This window comes from Drosophila mojavensis, unplaced genomic scaffold (assembly GCF_018153725.1).
Source record: "Drosophila mojavensis isolate 15081-1352.22 unplaced genomic scaffold, ASM1815372v1 contig_80, whole genome shotgun sequence".
NCBI lineage: Eukaryota > Metazoa > Arthropoda > Insecta > Diptera > Drosophilidae > Drosophila > Drosophila mojavensis.
The window spans coordinates 908,761-931,920 of NW_025318906.1; the positions used below are offsets into that span (position 1 = coordinate 908,761).

The 23,160-nt window shown below is 42.5% G+C and overlaps 8 protein-coding genes across 9 annotated transcripts; 6 read left to right on the plus strand and 2 right to left on the minus strand.

The window, feature by feature from the left end:
* The first annotated feature begins 31 nt into the window (after window positions 1–31).
* On the plus strand, window positions 32–5,202 carry LOC6578307 (tetratricopeptide repeat protein 37). Its single transcript, XM_002004186.4, has 13 exons — window positions 32–270; window positions 333–544; window positions 601–793; window positions 853–1,451; window positions 1,529–1,606; window positions 1,664–2,075; window positions 2,165–2,347; window positions 2,409–2,593; window positions 2,659–3,447; window positions 3,508–3,939; window positions 4,008–4,182; window positions 4,243–4,430; window positions 4,500–5,202. Exons 1-13 carry the CDS (start codon window positions 169–171, stop codon window positions 4,657–4,659), a joined length of 3,708 nt encoding a protein of 1,235 aa, XP_002004222.2. The 5' UTR covers window positions 32–168; the 3' UTR covers window positions 4,660–5,202.
* A 350-nt stretch (window positions 5,203–5,552) lies between these two features.
* Window positions 5,553–9,649, plus strand: LOC6578309 (vang-like protein 1). The gene is made up of 2 exons (XM_002004187.4): window positions 5,553–6,232; window positions 6,293–9,649. Exons 1-2 carry the CDS (start codon window positions 5,995–5,997, stop codon window positions 7,795–7,797), a joined length of 1,743 nt encoding a protein of 580 aa, XP_002004223.3. The 5' UTR covers window positions 5,553–5,994; the 3' UTR covers window positions 7,798–9,649.
* A 689-nt stretch (window positions 9,650–10,338) lies between these two features.
* On the minus strand, window positions 10,339–13,323 carry LOC6578310 (glucose 1,6-bisphosphate synthase). 2 transcript variants are annotated; one of them, XM_002004188.4, is made up of 5 exons: window positions 13,215–13,323; window positions 12,880–13,055; window positions 12,714–12,815; window positions 12,353–12,626; window positions 10,339–11,970 (listed from the first exon to the last, which is right to left on the minus strand). In XM_002004188.4, exons 2-5 carry the CDS (start codon window positions 13,023–13,025, stop codon window positions 10,615–10,617), a joined length of 1,878 nt encoding a protein of 625 aa, XP_002004224.1. In that variant the 5' UTR covers window positions 13,026–13,055; window positions 13,215–13,323; the 3' UTR covers window positions 10,339–10,614. The 2 variants fall into 2 exon arrangements, with proteins under 2 accessions (XP_002004224.1, XP_043866556.1); XM_044010621.1 differs by lacking the exon at window positions 13,215–13,323 and adding an exon at window positions 13,110–13,193.
* A 239-nt stretch (window positions 13,324–13,562) lies between these two features.
* On the plus strand, window positions 13,563–14,370 carry LOC6578311 (RNA-binding protein 8A). The gene is made up of 2 exons (XM_002004189.4): window positions 13,563–13,745; window positions 13,845–14,370. Exons 1-2 carry the CDS (start codon window positions 13,685–13,687, stop codon window positions 14,279–14,281), a joined length of 498 nt encoding a protein of 165 aa, XP_002004225.1. The 5' UTR covers window positions 13,563–13,684; the 3' UTR covers window positions 14,282–14,370.
* Window positions 14,322–17,205, minus strand: LOC6578312 (protein SDA1 homolog). The gene is made up of 3 exons (XM_002004190.4): window positions 16,662–17,205; window positions 16,443–16,604; window positions 14,322–16,236 (listed from the first exon to the last, which is right to left on the minus strand). Exons 1-3 carry the CDS (start codon window positions 17,133–17,135, stop codon window positions 14,710–14,712), a joined length of 2,163 nt encoding a protein of 720 aa, XP_002004226.1. The 5' UTR covers window positions 17,136–17,205; the 3' UTR covers window positions 14,322–14,709.
* A 274-nt stretch (window positions 17,206–17,479) lies between these two features.
* Window positions 17,480–19,362, plus strand: LOC6578313 (phosphorylated adapter RNA export protein). Its single transcript, XM_002004191.4, has 5 exons — window positions 17,480–17,589; window positions 17,652–18,462; window positions 18,533–18,624; window positions 18,687–18,939; window positions 19,003–19,362. Exons 1-5 carry the CDS (start codon window positions 17,542–17,544, stop codon window positions 19,203–19,205), a joined length of 1,407 nt encoding a protein of 468 aa, XP_002004227.1. The 5' UTR covers window positions 17,480–17,541; the 3' UTR covers window positions 19,206–19,362.
* A 167-nt stretch (window positions 19,363–19,529) lies between these two features.
* Window positions 19,530–23,011, plus strand: LOC6578315 (probable cytochrome P450 6u1). The gene is made up of 3 exons (XM_002004193.4): window positions 19,530–19,618; window positions 20,901–22,281; window positions 22,349–23,011. The coding sequence occupies exons 2-3, from the start codon at window positions 21,243–21,245 to the stop codon at window positions 22,771–22,773; spliced, it is 1,464 nt and encodes a 487-aa protein (XP_002004229.1). The 5' UTR covers window positions 19,530–19,618; window positions 20,901–21,242; the 3' UTR covers window positions 22,774–23,011.
* LOC6578314 (probable Ufm1-specific protease 1) lies at window positions 19,531–20,523 on the plus strand. The gene is made up of 3 exons (XM_002004192.4): window positions 19,531–19,618; window positions 19,675–20,275; window positions 20,329–20,523. The coding sequence occupies exons 2-3, from the start codon at window positions 19,697–19,699 to the stop codon at window positions 20,452–20,454; spliced, it is 705 nt and encodes a 234-aa protein (XP_002004228.1). The 5' UTR covers window positions 19,531–19,618; window positions 19,675–19,696; the 3' UTR covers window positions 20,455–20,523.
* Window positions 23,012–23,160: the final 149 nt, after the last annotated feature.

Below are 23,160 nucleotides of genomic sequence, written 5' to 3' on the forward strand. Positions count from 1 at the left end.
TACTTTTGCAGTTTTCATTTTCAAAGCTAAGTCGATATACTAGCAGGGTATTTGCAAGTCGATAGAGCAGGATGTTTATTCGATTCATTCAAGAATATAATTTGTGTAGCGTCACACTGATGTTGACCATTTCAATTGAAATAAGCTGATAAAATAAAGTTAATTTCTATGATATCCACAATGAGTACCAAGGAATCAAAAGCCCTAATCAAGGACATACGGGAAACAATTAAAATGGCCAAATATGGAGACGCCATACATAAATGCCAAGTGAAGACAAATGGAAATAGGAAATCTTCTGTTATTTTTGCTGATTTTGACATTTATTGCAGCGTCTACTCAAGGGCGATCCAAAGAATTATATGGGTTACTTGTTGCTCGGCGCTGCCTACCAGAATATTGACAAAGTAGAGGCGGCCAAATTTCTCCGCAAGTCCATTGAGTATACCGAAGGACCCGCCACAGTCGCGTTGCAAGGACTGGCGAATTGTGCGCCCGCAGAGGAGCTGCCACAAATTTACGAGCAGCTCGTGGAGCTATTGCCGTAAGTGTGACCAATCGAGAATTAACAAAAAGGTCCAACAAATTTTGTAATTGTAGAGAGAAATGCTTGGAATACTATGAAAAACTCTATGCCTTGGCGGCGGATGCTGCGCTGACTAAATCATGCCTTGACATTTTCAAGAAGAAGGCACAGAATCCGAATGATAGCCATTTCAATAAGATCCTAGAGTATCTGGGCAGATTATGGTTTAGCAGCGAAATGGAGGTGCCAGCCGCAGAAGCAGAACTCGTAAGTAATACTTGTGGCAATATCCCAGCTTAATTGTAATCCCTTTCTCTACCTAATAGTACAAGATGAGCATGGACAAACTGTTGTCAGTGGGTGATGCCGATCTACAGAGCATGGTCTACAAGCGTTATCTGAAGTTCCTCTACAAGCAGCAGGACTATGTTAGCTGCATGCGCCACGCTTGCAATATGACTGAATCACATCCACGTGATGTCTATGCCTATGAATGGATCTGTATGATGCACTGCGAGAATCATGAGAAGGTGAACAATAAAGCTTGGCAAAGCGAACTGCGTCGCCCTGTTTCAGAATATGCCGCACAGCTGCTGCAACTCAATCCCAAATCAAATTTAGCGCTGCTTGTTCAGGCTTTAGAGTTGTATTCAAAAGAGCAGTTCGTTGCGGCTCGACAATTGGCTTTGCAAGCTCTGGAATACCAACCAAGCTATAGGATGACTCAACAGCTTCTGGCTAGGATTCACATGAAATTGGGAGCTCATAAATTAGCGCTGTTGCTGTGGCAGGAGCTGGGCGAGCAGCATGAAGAGTATGCTCAATGTTTGTCCTATAAAATGGATGCCAAACTATTGGAGGAGGCGTCTAAGCTGCTGAAGGATAAAGCAGCAACAGATGAACTTAGCTTGAAGGCTCTAGCACGGTTTGTAGAATATCTCTATAGAATAGTATACGATATGATAGGTAGCTTATATTTATCCATCTTGTTTCTACCTTCAGGTGCTATTATAAACTGGGAGAAGTGGAAAAGTTGAAGTCCTTGCCACTAGATGCAGTTACACACGCTGAATTTCTACTGTAAGCCTAGTTGGTCCCATGGCACTCATAAGCCTAACATCTATATCCGTTTTATAGTCCGCCATCGGAAGCTCTTGAAGCCCTAGCCAACAATGAATCATTCGAAGCGCTGCTGCTGCGTGGCAAGCTGAATATGAAGGTGCAAAATTTCGCCGAGGCGCTGAACTGCATGCTGAAGGCGACACGACTACAGCCCCACATAGCTGAATGCTTCGAGCACTTGGGGCACTTGTATCAAGCGAATGATGATATTTTACGAGCGCGCAAATGTTTTGAGAAGTGCGTTAGTCTGAATGCTTTGGCCGAAGAGGCTGTGGATGCCTTAAGCTCAATCTATCAGCAGTTGGGCGAAGAGGATCTAAATGAAGCACTGTTGCTCAATACCTTACGCCACTTGAGCAGCGATGATGCCATTCGCTTGCAGTATAAACTGGGATTGCACTTTTTGAAAGTGAAAAAACTGGATAATGTACGCATATTCCTCCTATGTTAATTAGTTCTAAATCAGCTGAATACATTTATTATTCGCTGATTATATATTATACATACTCTTTTTAGGCTATTCAATGCTTTCGTCTTGCTATCAAGCACGACTATAAATGCATGGTCTATTGGGAATCCCTGGGCGATGCATACGCAGCACGCGGCTCTTACAACTCAGCAATTCGTGTTTTTCAAAAAATTCTCGAGCTATCGCCCAACAACAGTTACGCTCAACTGCAAATAGCTCTGATTAAAACGGTAATTGAACAGATTTAGTTTATATATAGTATATATTAACTTATATCTTTATGTCTTTCAGACCATTCGCATGTATCCAGAGGCAATTGCTGACTTTGATGAGCTACTCAAACAGTACCCAGATTATTTGCCTGCTTTGAAAGGCGCTGCAGAGGCGCATATAAGTCTTGCCCACAATCTAAAGAGTCAAAATCTGTATGGACGTGCCAAGGATAACTTGCAAATGGCTTTGGAGCATCTGCAGAGGTTGTTGAGCAGTACATATTGAATATTGGATCAAATTAATTAGTTTCCTTTTCAATTCTCTTTAGTGTCTTCTTGCAAAGCAAGGCTCAGTGCATGGTTTGGCTTTGGCGACTCACTGCGAGTGTTTTGGTGCAAACAGCCCAGTTACCTAAATCCTTGGCTAATTTGGATGTCGCGGGCAATTTGGCGAAGCGAGAGGAGAAAATTGTGTATCTATCACGCAAAGATCTACTGCAGCTGGCGCAAAGATTTTACTTGTGCGCCTTAAAACTGAAGCAAAACACATTCTTGTGGTATGAGTTGGCCTTATGCAGCTACTATAGCGCCGTCTACATGCCAGAGGATGCGAAGAGCCATCTGGAGATAGCTGCCAAGGTGTGCAAGATGGCCATCAAGGCACAGAGCAATCGCTGGCAGAACTGGAATCTGTTGGGTGTGATCAATATGCACGCAGCCAATGAGAATTTTCCTGTGGCCCAACATTGTTTGATCCAAGCTGTTGTGACTGAACGAAAATCCTATACAGCTTGGACAAATCTCGGCGTATTGTATTTTAAGCTAGGCGATATAAGATTAGCTAACGAGGCCTTTAAGCGTGCCCAGCAATCGAGTCCGATTTATCCGAATGCTTGGATAGGACAGGCTTTGGTAGCTGAAATAATTGGCGAGCAGGAGGAGGCTTTCGATTTATTTCGACATTGCCAGCAGTTCGAATATCATCCAGAAGCAGCTATTGGTTATGCCCATTGGGTTTGCCGTGTGCTCTCCGATCCGGTGCTGCGCGATAAGCCGCACAACAAGCATGCAATAGAGCATATGCATGCGGATATATATGCCTTGGATGCCATCAATTGGTCTGCTATTTCTAAATGTTTTTATTGCATAACATTTTGATTATGATTTGTCTATTTCAGGTTTGTGCAGAATGAGGAGTCGGAGGCCTGCATTGCGTCGCTTACATTTCAGGGCTTTCTTTTCGCACGCCAAAAGCTCTACAAGCAGGCAATTAATTCATTTACACGCGCCTGCCAGCAAGCGCAGCCCGGCACAGACCGAGATAATCTTTATACGAATCTAGGGTATCTTTACTTGAAGCTCGGTCAGCCGGAGCAGGCAGTTAACGCCTTTGACAAGGTAGCCCATGCTTCCTTTAAGCCCATATCTGGCCTGGCTTTGGCCTATTATCGCTGTGGACAATCTCATGAATCGTATGCAACATACTCCAACCTGTTGGCCAGCGACATGGGGCAGGATGAAGAAAAGGCAGCCACTATATTGGTTGCCATGGCCTCCTTAGTATATGCCTCGCAAGGCGATACGGATACCAAAACACTGCTTTATCAATGGTATGCGAGAAATAGCTCTCAAGTCTGTATCTCTATCGAGTCTAATCTGTTTCTATATATTCGAATAGCATACTTCTCAAAGATGCTCCCATTCAAGCCTTATTCTCGGCCTTTGCTTTGGGCGTGCTGCATCGGGATAACGAGCTGATTAAGATCATTATGCCAGAGCTACAGAAGTATCAATTCAATGAGAAGTACTCGACTGATGTATCCTACCTAACTGCTAATTACTGCTTAATTAATGTGAGCAATGAAAATTTAAATTTTATTTATCACTATAACTATAATATCTCTCTTTTTCAGGAGGGCCCTCGTCAGGCTTTGAACTATCTTCAACAACGCGTGCGTATGTTTCCTCAAAGTCCTGCGGTACGCAAAATTTTTGTCAAATTTCTGCTGGACTATTTCCCGAACGATGCGACTTATGAAAAAGCCTTAGCTAATATGGCTTTGATGACCCTCAAATTAAAGCCCAGCTTCTTGAGTGACAGGTAGGCATCCCTCTATTTGTGTATATGTTTGATTGTATATCTAACGTTTTTCTTATATATGCATATCAGCAACAATGCCAATGAGCTGTCAGAGACAACCATCTATGCCAGCCGAGCTCTAGAACGTGTGGATAGGACTCAATCCCTCAAGCTTATTCAAAGCGCCATACGCATGAATCCAATCAATCAGCAAGCCAGGCAGCTGCTACGCAGTATAACTGCGTGCTAGCCTCTAAATAGTAAAAACATTAAGAAAATGTTGATGTATTTTTTTTTTTTAATTTAAAAAAGAACATTAAAAAGCGCAAAAAAAATGAAGTGAATCCCTTGGAGTCGAACCAGCGACCTGTGGAGTCTACAAAAATATTTTTACTACAGTGCATCGCTCTACCACCTGAGCTATTGAAGGCGCAGCTGGGCCCCAGTTCCAATTATTGTAATAAATTCCAGCTAAACAGAGCATTTTGCACACAAGTAGTGCTGTAAAATACCAAAGTATAGCCAGCGTGTGTATGGGTGCATAGTAATGATGTAAATCTGAATGTAAACATCGATGTCGATGTCCATCAATGTTTTCAAAATCAAGCATCGATGTTGGATTAATACATCGGATTGAAAATTCGATGCATCGATGTATTTTGTATTTATTTTTTTTACTTATTTACTGGTGCTCTCATGGCGTTTTTGTTATTAAAAAAAACTTAACATGATTCAACATTATTTAACAAAAATAAAAAATAAAATTGAGCTTTCATAGCAGTATTTTACTTAAGGTCTAACTTTCAAATTTTTAATATAGGAGAGATATCTTTTGCTTTCATAGCAGTCTTATACATTTCACTAAACTTAAACTGAATTACATATTATTTTAGAGGGAAAAAAAGATACCATCATAAGAAAAAAATGTGATTGCAATTTTGAATAAATTGGGATAGGTACTTTTTATTCCTTCCCAAAAAGAAAAAAGGTTGCGATGTTTTGCAAAACATCGATACATCATTCAACATCGGTATCAGCGAAAACATCGGAAAACATCGGTAAAAATTGGTAATAAAACATCGATGCTCGATGCATCGATGATTTCTTACATCACTAGTGCATAGTTGTCTTATTTTCCTTTAGTGTGGTGACACTGGCTGCCATTCTTGTTGGTCGGGGTTGAATGCAGAGCGAAGCAGCGCCTTAGTGAAATAAAAAGCAGTGAAAATGTGTATTAAATAGTGAAAAATATTAATGAAAGCAATATGCAAATGCTACAAAGTGTTCATGTACTCCTTTGTTAGTTATAAAATTGGCTGCAAAGCTATGTGCAACAGTGGAAACGGCATAGACTCCACCCAGCGCACCGCTTGCAACAAATACCTATGAATGTGCTGCGAACACACACACACGCGCATACAAAGAAAAACACATACATGTATATGCATATGGGAAAAACCTGCCGTAATTACAGTTAGACAGTAAAATAGCCAGCGCGGTCAGTTAATTAGGCTACAAAGCGAGTTTCAGGTGTTGACGCCCACGCACGGACGCCAACAATTGCAATTTTTGTTGTTTGCTTGCAATGGAAAACGAATCCGTCAAATCGGAACATAGTGGACGCTCGCGACGCTCTCGCAATCACAACAACAATAGTGGGGGAGGGGGAGGAGGCGGAGGTGGTGGTGGCGGAGGCGGAGGCACCGTTAACAACGGATATCACAGAGATCGCTCAAGGCACTCACATCGGAGCACCCATTCCTCGAAATCCGGCAAAGGGCGCAGCGATATGGCGCCCTATCAAACAAGTGTTAATATGACAGGTGAGTAATTCACAGCCATGTATATACAAATGGGAAGCTCACCCTTATACGGCTTGCCAGGTGACGATTCTCGCGATGGCCAGGAGGTGATTGAGGTGCAGATATTGCCACAGGATGAGAATTGGGGTGAGAATACAACGGCTGTCACGGGCAACACCTCGGAGCAAAGCATTTCCATGGAGGACATCAACAATATGTGGCACAGGGAGAATGAGAAAGGATTCGGCTTCGCTTGTCGTCGCTACGTGGAATCAACATTCTACTTCCTGCTCGGCTGTGGCGCATTCTTCTCGCCCGTCGCCATGGTCGTGATGCCATACATTGGCTTCTTTCCGTCGGCCTTCGATCATCCGGAATTGACCCAGACTGTGCGCACACAGCTGCTGGCATGCAGCGAGCAGTGCAAGGGACAGCTCGTCTCGCTGGCCGCTCGACTGCTGTTGCTAGCCATTGGATTGTGGGCCCTGTTCATGCGTCGCACAGCGGCCAGCATGCCGCGGATTTTTCTGTATCGTGCGATCGTGCTGCTCCTGGTCACCATTTGCACCTTTGCCTATTGGCTCTTCTACATTGTGCAGGTCACGAACAGCGCCAAGATTGTGGTGGAAACCGGCGGCGATACTGTTGACTATAAATCGCTAGTTGGCTATGCGACCAACTTTGTGGACACGCTGCTCTTCATACACTATGTGGCGGTTGTCCTACTGGAGCTGCGCCATCAGCAGCCATGCTATTATGTTAAGATCATACGCTCCCCAGACGGCGTTTCGCACTCGTATATGCTTGGCCAGCTGAGCATTCAGCGTGCTGCCGTGTGGGTGCTGCAGCACTACTATGTGGACTTTCCCATCTTCAATCCGTATCTGGAGCGCATACCCATATCAATATCGAAGTCGCAACGTAACAAAATCTCGAACAGCTTCAAATACTACGAGGTCGATGGCGTCAGCAACTCGCAGCAGCAGAGCCAGAGTCGAGCTGTGCTGGCGGCAAATGCAAGACGTCGCGACTCCTCGCACAACGAACGCTTCTACGAGGAGCACGAGTACGAGCGGAGGGTCAAGAAGCGACGCGCACGCCTTATCACAGCCGCCGAGGAGGCCTTCACTCACATCAAGCGCATACACAATGAACCAGCTCCCGCCTTGCCCCTGGATCCCCAAGAGGCAGCTCAGGCGGTGTTTCCCTCGATGGCTCGCGCTCTGCAGAAATATTTGCGTGTCACACGGCAGCAGCCAAGGCACACCTTTGAGAGCATACTCAAGCATCTGGCGCACTGCCTCAAGCATGACTTGTCGCCGCGCGCCTTCCTGGAGCCTTATCTGACCGAATCGCCAGTCATGCAGAGCGAGAAGGAGCGTCGCTGGGTGCAATCGTGGTCACTGATTTGTGACGACATCGTCTCGCGCCCCATTAGCAACGAATGCACGTTCCAGTTGATACAGAACGACGTCTCCCTGATGGTCACCGTGCACAAGCTGCCCCACTTTAACTTGGCTGAGGAGGTAGTCGATCCCAAGAGCAATAAGTTTGTATTGAAGCTCAACTCAGAGACATCTGTATGACACCAGCCACATCAGCATCATCAGCAACACCATCAACAGCAGCAGCAAAGAACTCCTCCTTTGATAACGCCCACGCACAGCAATCAAACGCAATCATCGTATTTGCATGTGTTCGTCTGATACTTTACATCCACATACCGATATTTAATAATATTTGATTAATATTTTATACAAGTTTATATAAAATTTAAACAGCTGCTGCTAAAATTTATAGATTTTATATAAGAAATTAAGGCTTAGCAATTTAAAAGGTTTTATATTTAGTTTGTAACATTTATTTTAATACTCTAACTTTCCTATAGGTAAAAGCTGCTCAAATGTTTTTCAATTTATGACTTTTATACTCACGAAAGTGAAATGAGTATATTGTTTTCATGTTACATTAATTTGATTTAACATTCATGCAGCTTTTTCTCACATTTTCAACATTAAATTTTATCAAGCTCTCATTGCTCTATTTTATAACTTGAGCTGCTACCTGTATCTCATTGCATATGTCTTTTCTTTCGAATTATCGCTATCTCATCACCATATATCCATTTTCAATTTCTAGTCTCCAATATTTCGCCTACTGAAATCATGACATTCCCTCTCTTTAGAGCTGAGGCCCTGGCCATATCTCTCTCATTACATTCAGCTACAGCTTCGAGGCGAAGGCTGGTTCGTTGTTTGCTCCTCGAAGTCTCAGTTCGTCCTCTTTCGAAAGTAACCTAGTAATTAACTTCCCGGCAGCTCCTTTTTAGAAGTTATATAGTTAGAGCTAAGCAATATCATTTTAAGGTATTTAACTCCGATTCAATTCGAATTCAGTTTAGAAACAATACTCTCTCTTCAAATGTTCAAAATTTTTGTTTTATTCTGATTTATTTTAATTTAAGTTGTATTTAGTTTTCATATATTTACATTTGACTTAATTTTAAATTTTTGATATGGTAGGTCTGATGAACAATTTGATCCGAAACTTTTGATAGCCCAGTGAAAATATCCTAAACTCAACGCACACATATCGAACGTCCCATTGAAACGACTTCAACAAGTTCCCAAAGTATTAAGCATAAGTATTCCAAATAAGAGAAAAACAATCTAAGAATGCAGCTAAACGATTTTTAAATGATTTTTATAATTTGTAGAAAATATTTATAAACTATATATACTTGTATGTATAAGTAAACCATGGTCCCTAAAAGTATATACCTATGCCTATATACGCTGGTTGTGGGTCTAAAAATGATATAGGACTTGCGCTTAGAATATGTCTTAAAATAATACTCTAGGCGCGATTCCGATATATATTTATAGAGGTATACATGAAACATCAACTAAAACTCGAACATATCTATAGAGGATATATAGTATAAAAAGCTGCACTATATTTCGAATGTAACTCGTGACAAATACATAAACTTAAGCAAGAGACTGCTAACAAGCATTTTACGATATCGCCAATGCATATATACATATATATACACATATGTAATACATAGAGCTATCTCTATTTTTCATATAACCTGTGCATAGCAACCTACTAAAAGCACAATCTTTGAGTGTAAGAGCTAACAATGAAAACTGATAACACTTTATATATATACTATATATAGAATGATAAGTTTTAGCATCCCATTTATTACATACAAATATGTCCATTTTATATAAGCTAGCATACTTTGCCTTGTTTTTGCCTCAACTTTTCATTTCATTTTCTAGCTAAATGCTTTTTTATCGCGACTTTTAAACAGAATATGCATGCATACATACATATATGTGTAACCGATATGCATTTCAATATTTATAGATATTTTATAAACAATCAAATGCTGTATAAATAAATTGCGAAAAATTACTTTCGAATGAACTCGTTTTGCTTATCTCCTCATTTGTTTTCGAGGGGGTTAATCTATGGATCCAATCAACAACCTGATTATACTTGTATACATAATATATTTATGACGTAGACATACATACATATGTATAATGTATACTTTTATACTTATGAGAACTTGATTTTGAAGCAGAGCAACTCAAGTTTTTAATGATTTCCACTTAAGTTTCAGAAGCTTCAGAATAAATAGTGAAACCTGAGCACTACAAAGTCTATATACCCTTTCTGAAGATCACATGAATTAAAACGAATATCGACCTCCCTTTCACAACGAAAGAATTGGAAGCAGCGCCGGAGCGATGGCAAGGGCCATGATTACTGATAAATATAAAATTATAGCACCAATGGCTAAGGATTGATGGTAAAGGATTAATTATACTGCAATGGAAAAATGAAAGAGGTAGGCATTGACATTGAAACTAATAATTGCGGAACAGCGCTATTAGTACTGTAACGATGTTAATGGAATGATGACAATATATATATATATATATATATATATAGCAATAGAACAATGCAACTAGAGCGAAGTAAGCTCTAAGATATTCTATTACATAAACATACCTTTCTTGCTAATCCAGATAGCCTATGTCTGGTACACTTGGTGACAGCTTCACGATATCCCTAGGGTATACGGAGAAACCTGATATCAAAAGATTGGATTTAATTGTGATGGAATTGAAATTGGAATTCTTTATTTGTGAAATCAAATCAGTGGAGGGTGTAAATTGATGTCGCTAAATACATTTCGTCTACTATATGCTTAAGTGTATATATATAGTTGGAATAAATATCAGCTAAAGTCTAAATATATAACAAAGATAACTGTGCGTATTTGGTTAATGTCAAGTACAACTGGGTAGATCATAGTATGTAGCACATAGTATATAATCATGAATGATTGTGCGCTATAAATTCGTTATATTCTATATGCTCGTTCAGACAGCTGACTTGAGCTTCAGTTTATTTTTCTCTGGCTCGAAGAACTCATTCACGAGTGCCTCGACCATAATCTTCAGTGTCACCGTGAGCTGTTCCCAGTTCGAATTCTCTCGGTCTCCACATATCTCGGCGTAATATTTCATCTTGGGCTCCGTGCCGCTGGTGCGTAGGGTGACGACAACGTTATTCGCGAAGGTAAAGGTTATCATCTGGGAGCTGGAGCTAACTGGCAGAGTGGCCTTCAGATCAGCCGTGCTGCTGTCGTAGCCCGTGGTCAAGTCCCTTACGTGCTCGATCTGGTACTTGCCATTGAGAATGCTCTTCGGGTAGCTGTTCGCCTGGCCGTTGTCAAAGGTGCGCAATCGATTAAAGATCTGCTTGATCTTCACTTGATCGTCACAGATGACATAGGAACAAATGCTAGTATGATAGCCATATAGCCTATAGATGCTCTCCAATTGCTGCTGCAGTGTCAGCTTCTTCTCGCAGTATAGATACCGTGCCATGGTGGCCACGTGGGCGGCGGCACTGACACCATCCTTGTCCGGCACCACAGTGGAGATCATAAACCCAATAGCTTCTTCGAAGGCGAAGAGAACCGTTTTACCTGTTAATTCCTCATCGATGGCCTTGTTGGCCATCCACTTAAAGCCCGTCAACGTCTCGTGGAATGTAAAGCCTTCAATTTGCGCCATCGACTTCAAGATCTTCGAGCTCACGGTGCTCGCGATCATCACATGATTTGTGTCTACTTTCGATTTTGATATCTTCATAATTTCCAACGCCCACCAGCCTAACAGTGCGCCTATCTCATTGCCAGTAAAGATCTTAACCTCGTTGTCGTAAACTTCAGCAACAGCCAGACGATCTGCATCCGGATCATTGGCCAGAATGATTTGACATTTATTGTTTATTGCCGTCTTTTCGGCTAGCTCAAGAGCTTTGGCCTCCTCGGGATTGGGCATGGGTGTTTTGCGGAAGTCTGGATCGGGCTCGACTTGTTCCTCCACAGGTATGAGTGGCTCCAAATTCACATACTTGATGGCTTTCTTAACAAACTCATAGCCAACTCCCTGCATGGCCGTGTATGCGAATTTCAAAGGACAATCCTGATTGGCCTGGATAAGTTCTTTGGGAATTTGATTTATCAATTCTTCGAAGTAGGCAGGCACAACTTGATCATAGGGATCTTGCAACTGCTTCTTGGACCACAAAGCCTTATCATCTACAGACCCATCATCTTTCCACACCAGATTATCTTTCTTTATCAGTGGCTTCAAGTTCTTTTCAATTGCCTTTTGTATTTCCGAATCATGCGGTGGGATTATTTGCGCTCCATTGCTCCAATAGACCTGGAAAAGTTAAAATATATGTTAGATCACATATTTGTATATAGATAATACATGTAGTTGTGAGTGTGTGAGTGTATGAGTGTGTGTGCGAGAGAGAGTTAAAGTCGAAGTTTAATACTCGATTGAGTCATTAAAGCAGTGCTCGTACGTACACACATACACATATGCCTTTCAGCGAGAGAGAAATTGAAGGGCAAGCAGAAACGGCGCGTATGTTGTATGATCTGCCATCCCTTTCGATCACGCGACTCTCAGAGAATGAGGGACTTGTAGCGTTGCAGCATTGGGAGTGCTGATGAAGTTTGTTCTAGATGATTCTCGAACACGCATGAGTTATTCGCTTCCTTCATGGCAATTTTCACTGTACCTATGCATTGATTACCTTATATCCATTGTCTTCCTTGCGATTGTGAGATGCTGTCACCTGCACACCTGCCAAACATTTCAGTTTCTTAATGCTAAATGGCACAATAGGTGTGGCCACAAAGCACGTGTAAAGATAAACACGAAAGCCATTTTCCAGAAAAACCAATGCTGAGAGCTGTGCAAAACGCTTGCTATTATGCCTGGCATCGTAGCCAAACACAATACCTTGCTCGCTCCAGGACTTCTCAGGAAACTGCTTCTTTAAATACTCGCAAATGCCCTGCGCAGTTCTGTAAAGAGTTTACACGTCATTTAGCATGAGATCATTCATTCCAGAGAATAATACGAATTCGAGTTCGAATTCAGTGGAAACTTACTGAATGACAACCAAATCGTTCATCGAATCGAAGCCCGCTCTCATTTCAGCTCGCAGTCCGGCAGTTCCAAATGAAATACGTTTACAAAGCCGCAATTTGAGACTGTTTAGAAAATAACATGAGTCTATTATAAATCATTAATATCTAGTATATATTTTTTACATACGTTTCCCAGTCTTCGTTATCCACATATTTTTGGATTTCATTCTTGGTCGTTGGATTAGGATCCCAAGAAAGCCAATCATGGATACATTTATCCAATTTCTCATTGCCTGAGTATCGATTGGCAGATTCATTTTGTCCTTGATCCATGGTTTCCGTTAGCAACAAATATCGTAAAACCTATAATTAATACAATTAATGAGTATGCTAACACACGCACAAAACATTTACAACATTAATTGTCAGCGATTGCAGCTGGTCATGTCACACACCCTTCTGGGCATATATAGTATACATTTATTGATCAATTCCGCAATTACCGCTTATCTCTTCACTCACCCGGTAGTTGATTTTAACTGAAGACCCCCTGTGCGTTCGCCTTTAACTTGTTAAAGACAAAAACATAATTCGCACTAATGCACTAAAAGTACCAAGTGACCAACAATAATTAGCCATAAAATACCAAAATTACGAGAAGCCCTTAAAATGAATACTGCCATTTTGACATTTTATTTCTTCAAATACGAGCAAAAACAATAACTTTTGAGCTTTAAATGAAAATCATATCTTGATTACCAACTTCATAAAAAAATAACAAGTTAATCATATTTGTATTTAATACTATTTTTATAAATACCAATTTGGAACCTATTTTAATAACCAGTTCAGTTCACGGCATAGTATTTTTTAGTACATTATAATCTTGTCAAAGAACGCTGAAAAAATCACAACTACAACACGCGGCGAAATCTCTTTAAAATAGTTCAATTAGATCTATTTAAATAAGTTAAACAACAAATCGAAGTAAAATGGCTGATGTGTTGGATATTGATAATGCCGAAGAGTTTGAAGTGGACGAGGATGGCGACCGTAAGTAGCGTGCGAAATGTGAATATCGCGCTATTTTTCAACGTTTTGCCAAGCCGGCTATTCATGTTTTACTATTATACCCCACTCCCACACAAATAGAGGGCATTGTACGTTTGAAGGAGAAAGCTAAACATCGCAAAGGACGCGGCTTTGGTAGCGACAGCAACACACGCGAAGCCATTCACAGTTACGAAAGGGTGCGTAACGAGGATGACGATGAACTGGAACCAGGGCCACAGCGCTCCGTCGAGGGCTGGATACTGTTTGTGACCTCCATACACGAAGAGGCACAGGAGGATGAAATACAGGAGAAATTCTGCGATTACGGAGAGATTAAGAACATACATTTAAATCTAGATCGACGCACAGGCTTCTCAAAAGGTTACGCCCTGGTTGAGTATGAGACGCACAAACAAGCTCTGGCAGCCAAGGAGGCGCTAAATGGCACAGATATCATGGGACAAACGATTCAAGTGGATTGGTGCTTCGTCAAGGGACCCAAGCGTGTGAAGAAATCGGAAAAGCGACGCAGATAGAATAGTTTCTATGTGTGAACCCCCAAGAATAACTCGTAAATTAAAATAGAAATTGAAATAAACTTTATTGCAGTGTCAATACAAAAGGAGCTCCCGAAACTTTAACTGATTTGCATTCACAGATACACTTCGTCTTCCATCTTTATCAGCCTCTCTTCTAGCTCATCTGACTTCCATCTCATCGCTGTTCCAGCTGCCTCCCCCTTCCTCATCTATCTTCTGCTATATCACCTTCCGGTTTAGAGGATGATTTCGCCTATCTCGCTCTTTGCTTGGAAACTTCGACTTGCATTTCTATCCACTTGCTGTTCGCAGGCCTTTATTTTCATTGAACGTTTAATCAGCTACTGTTCGATTTGTCTCCATTTTTTAATCCAATTCAGCTTTGTCCAATTCCTTTTCCTCTTCATCAGCTGCCAGTTCAGCGTCTACTTCATCTTTTTCTGATGCAGTAGATGCTTGCGCATGGCCAGCTGCTTATCCCTGAAGCTCTTCTTCACCTTGGAGCGTGCTTTGTGCCGCAACATGCCAAAGTTCTTCGTTTTGCGTTTCTCTCGATTCGTCTTCGAACAATTCTCATTGACGCGACCATCCTTCCAGCCGAAACGCTCGCGATCCTGTCGCCCCGCCTGCACCGTCTCCAATCGTGATTCCTTATCGTGTTTACGTTTCTTATAAATCATCTCGATGCTGTTTAGCTTCACAAACTCAGCTCGATCCTGCTCCAGAGGACGTTTGCGTGCGCTTGTCACAGTTTTCTTCAGGTTGGCTGCATTGATGCGCTTGAAGTCCTCATCAGTGAAGATGCGCGTCAAAGCCAGCTCCTGCGCAGCTTCCTTCTGATCGAGCAGTTTGATTTCTGCCTTAGACGACTTTGCGTTTTCCTTTTTCTCCTTGCGCGTTGACTCCTCGCAATCACTGGCAACGCCTTCATCGGACTCTTCTGCCTCTGCCTCTTCATCATCATCTTCGTCGTCATCATCCTCTTCCTCATCGTCATCGTCCTCTTCCTCCTCCTCGCTATCGCTGGCCTGCTCCTGGCATCGATCCTCGTTATCGCTGTGGGTCACAGTCACCCACTCACCATCATTGGAATCCGTGTCGTCATCATCACTGCCGATGTCAATTGTCTTCGAGTCCTTGAGCAACACCTCTGCACCCACCACAGTGTCCTTGACATCCTTTTCGCCATAGGCCCTCACCTTGCGCTCAGCCTGCGCTTCCGTTTGTCTGCCTCGATCCTTCTTGTGAAGCATAGCAGGCAGCTGTTCGCGATAGAGCGTGATCAAGGAGCGCGCGGCCATCATCACGGACTTCTCCTTGTATGTCTTGTACATGGCCAGATCCTGCAGCAAGTCCTCTCCCATGGCCAAAGGACAGCGCATGCAAATCTCTCGAGTGGCATTCAAGCCTATTGCCATGACGTCACTCGAATTGCGCTCGGTGATGAAATTGTTTGCAATTGTCTTCAATATGGGCTCAATAACGTCACCCGGAATTAACTCGTGGGAGGCCTGAGCTGCGAATTGTAGAATGCGCGTCACCTGCCGCTGATGCGGCTGCAGAAACCGTGTGATATACGGATAAAAGCCAAACAGAAATAGCTCATGAATGCCTATTAGTCTTGAGATGACATCCAGGTGCATTAGCTTGACCTCAAAGCGCTCGTTACTCGACTGCAGCTGCTTAAACAAACCCTCGGCCATGCCCTGAGGATTGTGTATCAGATGAATGCCGGAGAAGTTGAACGCTGGCGCATTTTTCTTTTTCTTTTGCGCTTTGACCGCTTGCTTCTTAATCTGTTGCAGCTGCTTTTGGCGTTTCTTCGTCTTTTTGTTCACACGATTTGCCATTAGCGCGCCTTTCAGATCGACTTCCTCCTCGCTGTCGGAATCGCTACCAGCTTCGTCCTCATCATCGTGACCAAGGAAGAACTTTAGAGATGTGACAAGTACCTGCAAGGCAAGGAAATTAGTTCACTTTCAAGTATCATCTGTAGCACGTGAACAAAACAAAAACAAAAAGAAATACATATTGTGAGAGCACTAGGCATTATGGCTACCAGGTACCGTTGCTAGCTTAAAGCGCGAGTTGAAATTGGGAATGGGCTATGCTTGTTCTCTGTGTGCTCTATTGGAAACTATTAGGATGCATTGCAAACCTTTGTTATATTCGAGAAGCAGCCCACGCTGGCAATCACGTTCACTGTCTTGGCATCGTTCCATATGTTCTTCTTGTACAACTCAATCATGATATCAACCGACATTTTCGCAGCCTTGGGATTGGCGTCCTTTAACATGCCGTACATAAAGTTTTGCAAACTCTAAAACAAAAATAAATTAATAACGACTGAAGATCATTCTCAAGTGCAGAGTTTTACCGAATTAAGCTTCATATCTTTGTGCTTCGCATTCATGTTCTTTATATCCGTTACGATGTGTGTTTGCAAGAAGGTGCGTAGATTCTTATCTTGGCAGCGCAGCAGTTGAAAAAATAATTCCAATATATCCAATGCTGGAACCAGATTCTTATTACGCAGCAGAATCAACGCTTTGACAAAGGAATTCCTCATCGCAGGATCTAGGACAGTGGCACTGCTCCTTAACAAATCCGTCAGGTGCTTTGGGAACTGCTGGCACACCTGTGGATAGCATTGTGCCACCTGAGCAATAAACATCACTATTTCGTCCAACGATTTGTTTTCCTCGCCCGGATTTAAGGCAAAGATTTCAAGTAAACTTAAAAAATGTTCGTATTGCGTGTGGAACTCATCGCTGTAGGACTCAGGATCACGCTTGATCAGGTTCTGCAGCTGCGGAAGATTATCCGGCAGCTGATTGTTTGGGCGCACCATAATTAGACGTAAATTTGTATTTTTACGTCTAACAAGCACGTTCCAAACTTTATGAAAGAATGCACGTGTCTTCTTCTTCTTACTGCATGCCAAATAGAGTTGCCACAGTTTGCAATTTTCTTTTTGCGTCGTTTCCACTTGATAAATCAGCTGCTGCGATCAATATTACAATACTGGGAGTTCTATCTAAATTCTATATATAAAACAGAATAATAAAAAACTAATATCATTTTGGCTACAGCACTTAAATATTATTTTCCAAAATGCTAGCAATGGTTTTGCATTCTTGCATAGTGCTGCCACTATTTTACCGATAACACCGTCATCCATCAGTGGAAACATTTCTTTGTTAGTGCAATCGTTTTTTAACACTAGTGCCTTAAGAGAATTAATTTTTTCCTGCAAGATGATGGAGCTGCAGTCAAATGAAGACGTCGATTTAGAGGATGGCGAGGTAAAGAACTACATAGAATATATAAAAAATAGCTAGTTAATATACATATAATGCCATGCCAGCTGTCAGCAAGCGGCGAGGAGGATATCTATACGCCGTTGCAGCGGCCGGCGCCGGCTTCAAACGTTGCAACAGCTGCAAAGGGAGTTGCCGAAAGCAAAGTAACAAATTCGCTTGCCACCTGCCATCAGCTTCAAGGCGCCTTGGACGATGAGTCTCAAACGAATAGCGAACAGAGCACCAGCGGCGAGTCCTCTGAAGAGGGCTGCATCAAAAAGCTGCGCACCGAAAATCTCGGATCCAACAAAAAGCGCAAGAAGCGCATTAAAAGAACCGTTATGATACGTGTGTCTTCTGCCACAGCTGAAGGCTGCTCATCCGCCGACGCCGCGTCCTCCTCGACTGTGGAACCGAATCGCGCGCGCTTCAAGAAATATAACATATGGACAGCGGCACTGCAGGAGGAGGCATTGACTGAGAATATGCGCGGTTGCGATGTGAACCACAAAAGCAGCAGCGATCGTAATGTGGAGAACTATGATTTCTCTCTGAGATATCGCCTAAATGGAGAGCATGCGCTGAAGCGGCGCCTGTCCAACTCTTCTGACGAGGGCAACAGCTCACAGCCGGCGTTCAAGCGAGGACGCTCTGCCTGCTTGGACAGTCAGCGACGGGATCAGCGACGTCCGATCAAAAGTAGGCTTGGGTCAAGGTCGAGATCCCGTCGTGGCAATTCCTCAACGAGCGGCTCTTCGGACAACTCTAGTGAGCCGCGACACATACTTGACTTGCAAGACGTGACGGGACGCGAACCCAAGGATGTGGCCAACGAAATGGCCAGTAAACTGTACGAGGAGAAGGACGAACTTTTAGGTGTGTTATCAAAGGATTCAAGATAAAATTTTATTCAAGATTCAAGACTGGCTTGCAATTTCTTTTGCAGTTCGTGTTGTTCAAATACTTGGCTTAGATTTGCCACTGGAGCTGTACAAGGAAACGCAACGCATCGAAGCTGATGGCGGAATGATGATCAACGTCAGTTAAAACTAAGATTAGATCTATGAAACTCTGAATTGAAGTTCAGTTTATCTTTGCAGAACGGCAGACGTCGTCGTACACCTGGCGGAGTTTTTCTATTCCTGCTCAAGCATCATAATCTCATAACGCCAGCGCAACAGAAATCAATTTTCAGCGAGGATCGCCAGAATGAGAGCAAGTCGCGAAAGCAACTGGCCTCATTGATACGGGATCGTAAAGTTGAGGAGCTAAAGAAATGTTTAAGTGAAAAGAGTACCGAAATGCCTTCATTAAATAGCCGCAAGGAATTGGCACAAATACAGCCAGGCAATTGTAAGACCGTATTATATTTAAGCACTATCAATTATTCTCATCTAAACTATTCTCTCTTTGTAGTATCGAATCCTCCGCCATCGCCTGTTGGGCAGGAGCAAAGCAGCCCGGAATATAGAACTCATGAAATAAATATAAATGTGGTCGATAATACTGATCTGCCATCGACTTCAAAAGCTGCCACAGCAGCAGCAAGCCTTAAGCAATTGATCAGCTACGACGATGATATTATCGATGTGAATTGTGGCGAAATGGATTTATTTTAAATGAATACGCTAAGCGTTAAACAACGAGGCCATTCGTTTTATATTATTATATATATATATGGAGTGGCGCATAATTTTTGACATTTATATAGCTAGAAATATATTTGTAAATCTAAATAAATGCGTAGCGCCTAAGATTTTTGAAGATATATAAAAAGTGATGTTTGCAATTCAAACTTGGTGCGAATAAATTGTCGATTAGAGCTGACAAACACATATCGATACACGAAGACAAGATTCTGGTGTACTTTGAAATTAGCGCCAAAAGTGATATGACAATAAAAATGTATGCATATCGATAGTCTGATAAATGAATTGCAATTGGCAAACATTGCAACATAGTATTATCGTTATCGAGGCAGTAAACATCTGATTTCTAAATTTCTAAAATTAATGTTGCAACGTAGCAAAAGGTAAATATCGCAACTATAAATAAATATAGTTATATATAGGGCGCATACACATATAGTCTATCGACCGTGTAAACAACTATGACAACAAACACAGCCACCTGTGAATCAGAGTCGAAAGTTGAAATTGTGAAGAAAACATATAAATACGAGTTATTGGAAGATGTGCACCTGGCTCTGCAACCACCAGCAGGTAGTAAAGGTGAGACCTTATATACGCAAGGAAGCTTCAAGTACTTCCATTACGGCTGCGATGGCCATTCGGACGCGGGCTGGGGCTGCGGCTACCGAACGCTCCAAACGGCCATCTCTTGGATTATAAACAGGCGCAGTGGAAGGACGGCCATGTGGAATGTGCCCTCCATAGAGGAGGTTCAGAGCTTGCTGGTGAGGATTGGCGACAAACCTGCACGATTTGTTGGCTCACGCGATTGGATAGGCACCATGGAGGAGTTTTTTGTGATAGATTCCCTATTTGATATACCCTGCAAATTTGCACACGTGCAACAACTGAACAGTGAGCAGGTGCTAAAGCAGATTCGTGAATACTTTGTGGATTATTGCGGTTTAATTGTTATGGGCGGGTTAAGTGACACCGCTTCAAAGGCCATTGCGGGCATTCACCTGAGCCAAACGGCGGGCTGTTCACTGCTCATTGTGGTGAGTGACCCTAAACGTGAACCCAATTAAAACTAATTTGGACTTTTTTTAAGGATCCACATTTCGTAGGCGTGCCCAGCTCCAAGCAACAGCTGATTGAACGAGGTTATGTGCGTTGGATGCACAGCAGCGAGCTGGAAGGCAGCGCATACAATCTGTGCTTCATACTGGAAAAGTAAAAACTGCCAACGGAAACGGTGCTGCCAAATCAAATGAAGTTGACAAAAACAATAAATTGCACTAGTTTATACCACTGCTAAAACGATTGGAAAGGATCGGGCAAGTTGGCAGTGTTGCCTACTTAACAAATGTTAGAAAAATAGAAATGATTAATGAAAAAGGAGCTTTAATTCGAATGGAAACGATGTTGCCTACTTTACGTCATTTGATATATGTAAATTTATATCGTACGAAAATTCATAACATGGACTCTATAGGGGATCTATAAGCTTACTGCGTATTATGTAACATAAATTAGACAAGTTTATTTGCTTTCTGTTCAAGCGTCTAGTACTACTACATTACAGGGTATTATATATTTGTTATGACACTAATCGAATACTCGAGTTCGTCCCCCATTGAGTCTATAGTTAATTTGTTCTCTTTCTCTCTCCCGCTTTCCTAGCGCTCGTTATGGCCAGAAATCGAGTCATTTGATAAGCAAATCAATATTTCTACACTAGAACCATGGCGCTGATAAGCCAGTAGCGAGACTGAAACGCTTATCAAACGTAAAGGCAAACGAAATAACCAGTATATAGAAACTGCAATTGGAAGAAGGTAGCTGCTTAGCCTAGATCCAACTGGAGGGGAGCTTTTACCTCTAGGAACGGATCCACCAGGACGGCAGCAGCTTACCCAGATTGAATTGAAGAAGTTTACTCCCTATCCGAGAAGCAACTGAATCTAGCTAGCTCCACCTGCAACAAAGTCGTATCTCAACGTACATTCAAGCATCCAGACTCAGATGGAGCTAATGCAGCACATTCTCTGGAGCTCTCTGGGAGCTCTGGCCCTCTTCTATGCTCTTGTGAAATTCTGCTTGGGCTATTGGAAGCGACGTGGCATACTCCATGTCAAGCCAAAATTTCTGTGGGGCAACATTTCGGAGGTGGTGCGCGGCAAGAAGCATGTCCAGCAGCTCCTGCTCTACCTCTACGAGAGCTACAAAGGACGCGCGCCCTTCATCGGGTGTTATGTGCTATGTAAGGCCTTTCTGTTGATCTTGGACTTGGAACTGGTGAGCAACATTTTGGACAGCAATGACGGCTACTTCACCAGTAGAGGACTCTACAATAATGTAAAAGTGGAGCCGCTGTCCGGAAATCTATTCCAGTTGGATGGGCACCGGTGGAGACAGCTGCATGCTCAATCCGCGCCAGTTTTTGCAGCCAACAATCTGCACAAGCTACTGCCACAATTGCTGAAGTCTTCGAGGAAGTTGCAGTTGGGATTGGGAGTGAGAAAGCAGGAGTTGAATGTTAGCCAACTGCTGGACAGCTACAATGTAGAGTCGATAGCGAAGCTAGCTTATGGCCTGTCGTCCGAGGATCTATCAGAGTTTTCCTTAATGACTCGCAGCTACTGGAGCAACTGGAGCTTGTGGCGCGCCTATTTGGCCATGGAGCTGCCCATACTCGCGCGCCTTGTGAAGTACCAGAGCTACGAACGGCTAGCCAATGACTACTTCTATAAACTAGTCCAGGAGCAATTGCAGCAACAGCGCAAGAGAGATCGCCAGCCCCTGCAAAGCTTTCTGCAACTCTTTGCCGCCACTGACAAATCGCTGACGGATGCTCAGATTGCGGCTCAGGCGTTCGGGTTTATTTTGGCTGGTCTTCAGCCACTGAATGCGACTCTTGGCTTCTGTCTCTATGAGCTAGCGCTGCAGCCGGAGCTCCAAGAGCGCACGAGAGCGGAGATTAAACGAGTGCTGAAGGCAAACGACGGACAGCTGACGACAGACGGACTCAAGCAACTCAGCTATACGAAGCAAGTGCTAAATGGTTAGTAAATCTCAGCTGTAATATATCTGTATCTTATCTTTGTTCTGTCATTCTGTGATCCTTACAGAAACGCTTCGTCTGCATACGCCTTATCCCTTTCTGCTGCGCCGTGCCACGCGTGAATTCGAGCTGACCGAATCGGTCTTTGTCATCGCTCGTGGCAACAATGTGGTAATTCCCGTTGCAGCCATACATCGGGATCCGAATATTTATGTAGAGCCCGAACGCTTCGATCCGGAGCGCTTTAGGCCGGAGGCAGTGCTTAAAAGGCCGGCGATGTCCTTTCTGCCCTTCGGCCAGGGTCTGCGTGGCTGCATAGCCAAGCAACTGGCAGAGCAGCAGCTACTAATCGGTTTAGTTGCCCTGTTGGAGCACCACAAGTACGAGCCCAGCGCAGAGACTCAAATACCCATGCTCTATGACCCCAGCAAGCTATTGCTGATACCTAGAAAGGATATCAAATTAAGTGTGCAGAGGCTGGAGAAGGACTAAAGAAGGAAAACTAAATTTGTTTTCTTTCCTATTATTTATAAAAGAAAAAAAATGTTGCTTTTTGGTATTGTTTTTGTATGTTTTACGTATTTTGTATATGCTACTATTTCATATATTTTTATTATAAGCTAGGCTTGTGTGATAATGCTGACGTATTACCTTAAAAATCGAGATTTTAAACGGATAAATGAAACAAATGAAGAACAAATAAATACCTTAAATGTTGTTAAAAAGTTCATTTAAATATAATAATTATTTCACATGTATTTAATTTTTAATGAATTCAATATAATTCCGTATATTTTTGTTTCTTTCAAAAATATTTTGAATTTCCGTTACAGCATTCTACATGAAGTTGGTCGCATACTCAACTACAGCAGCGCAAAT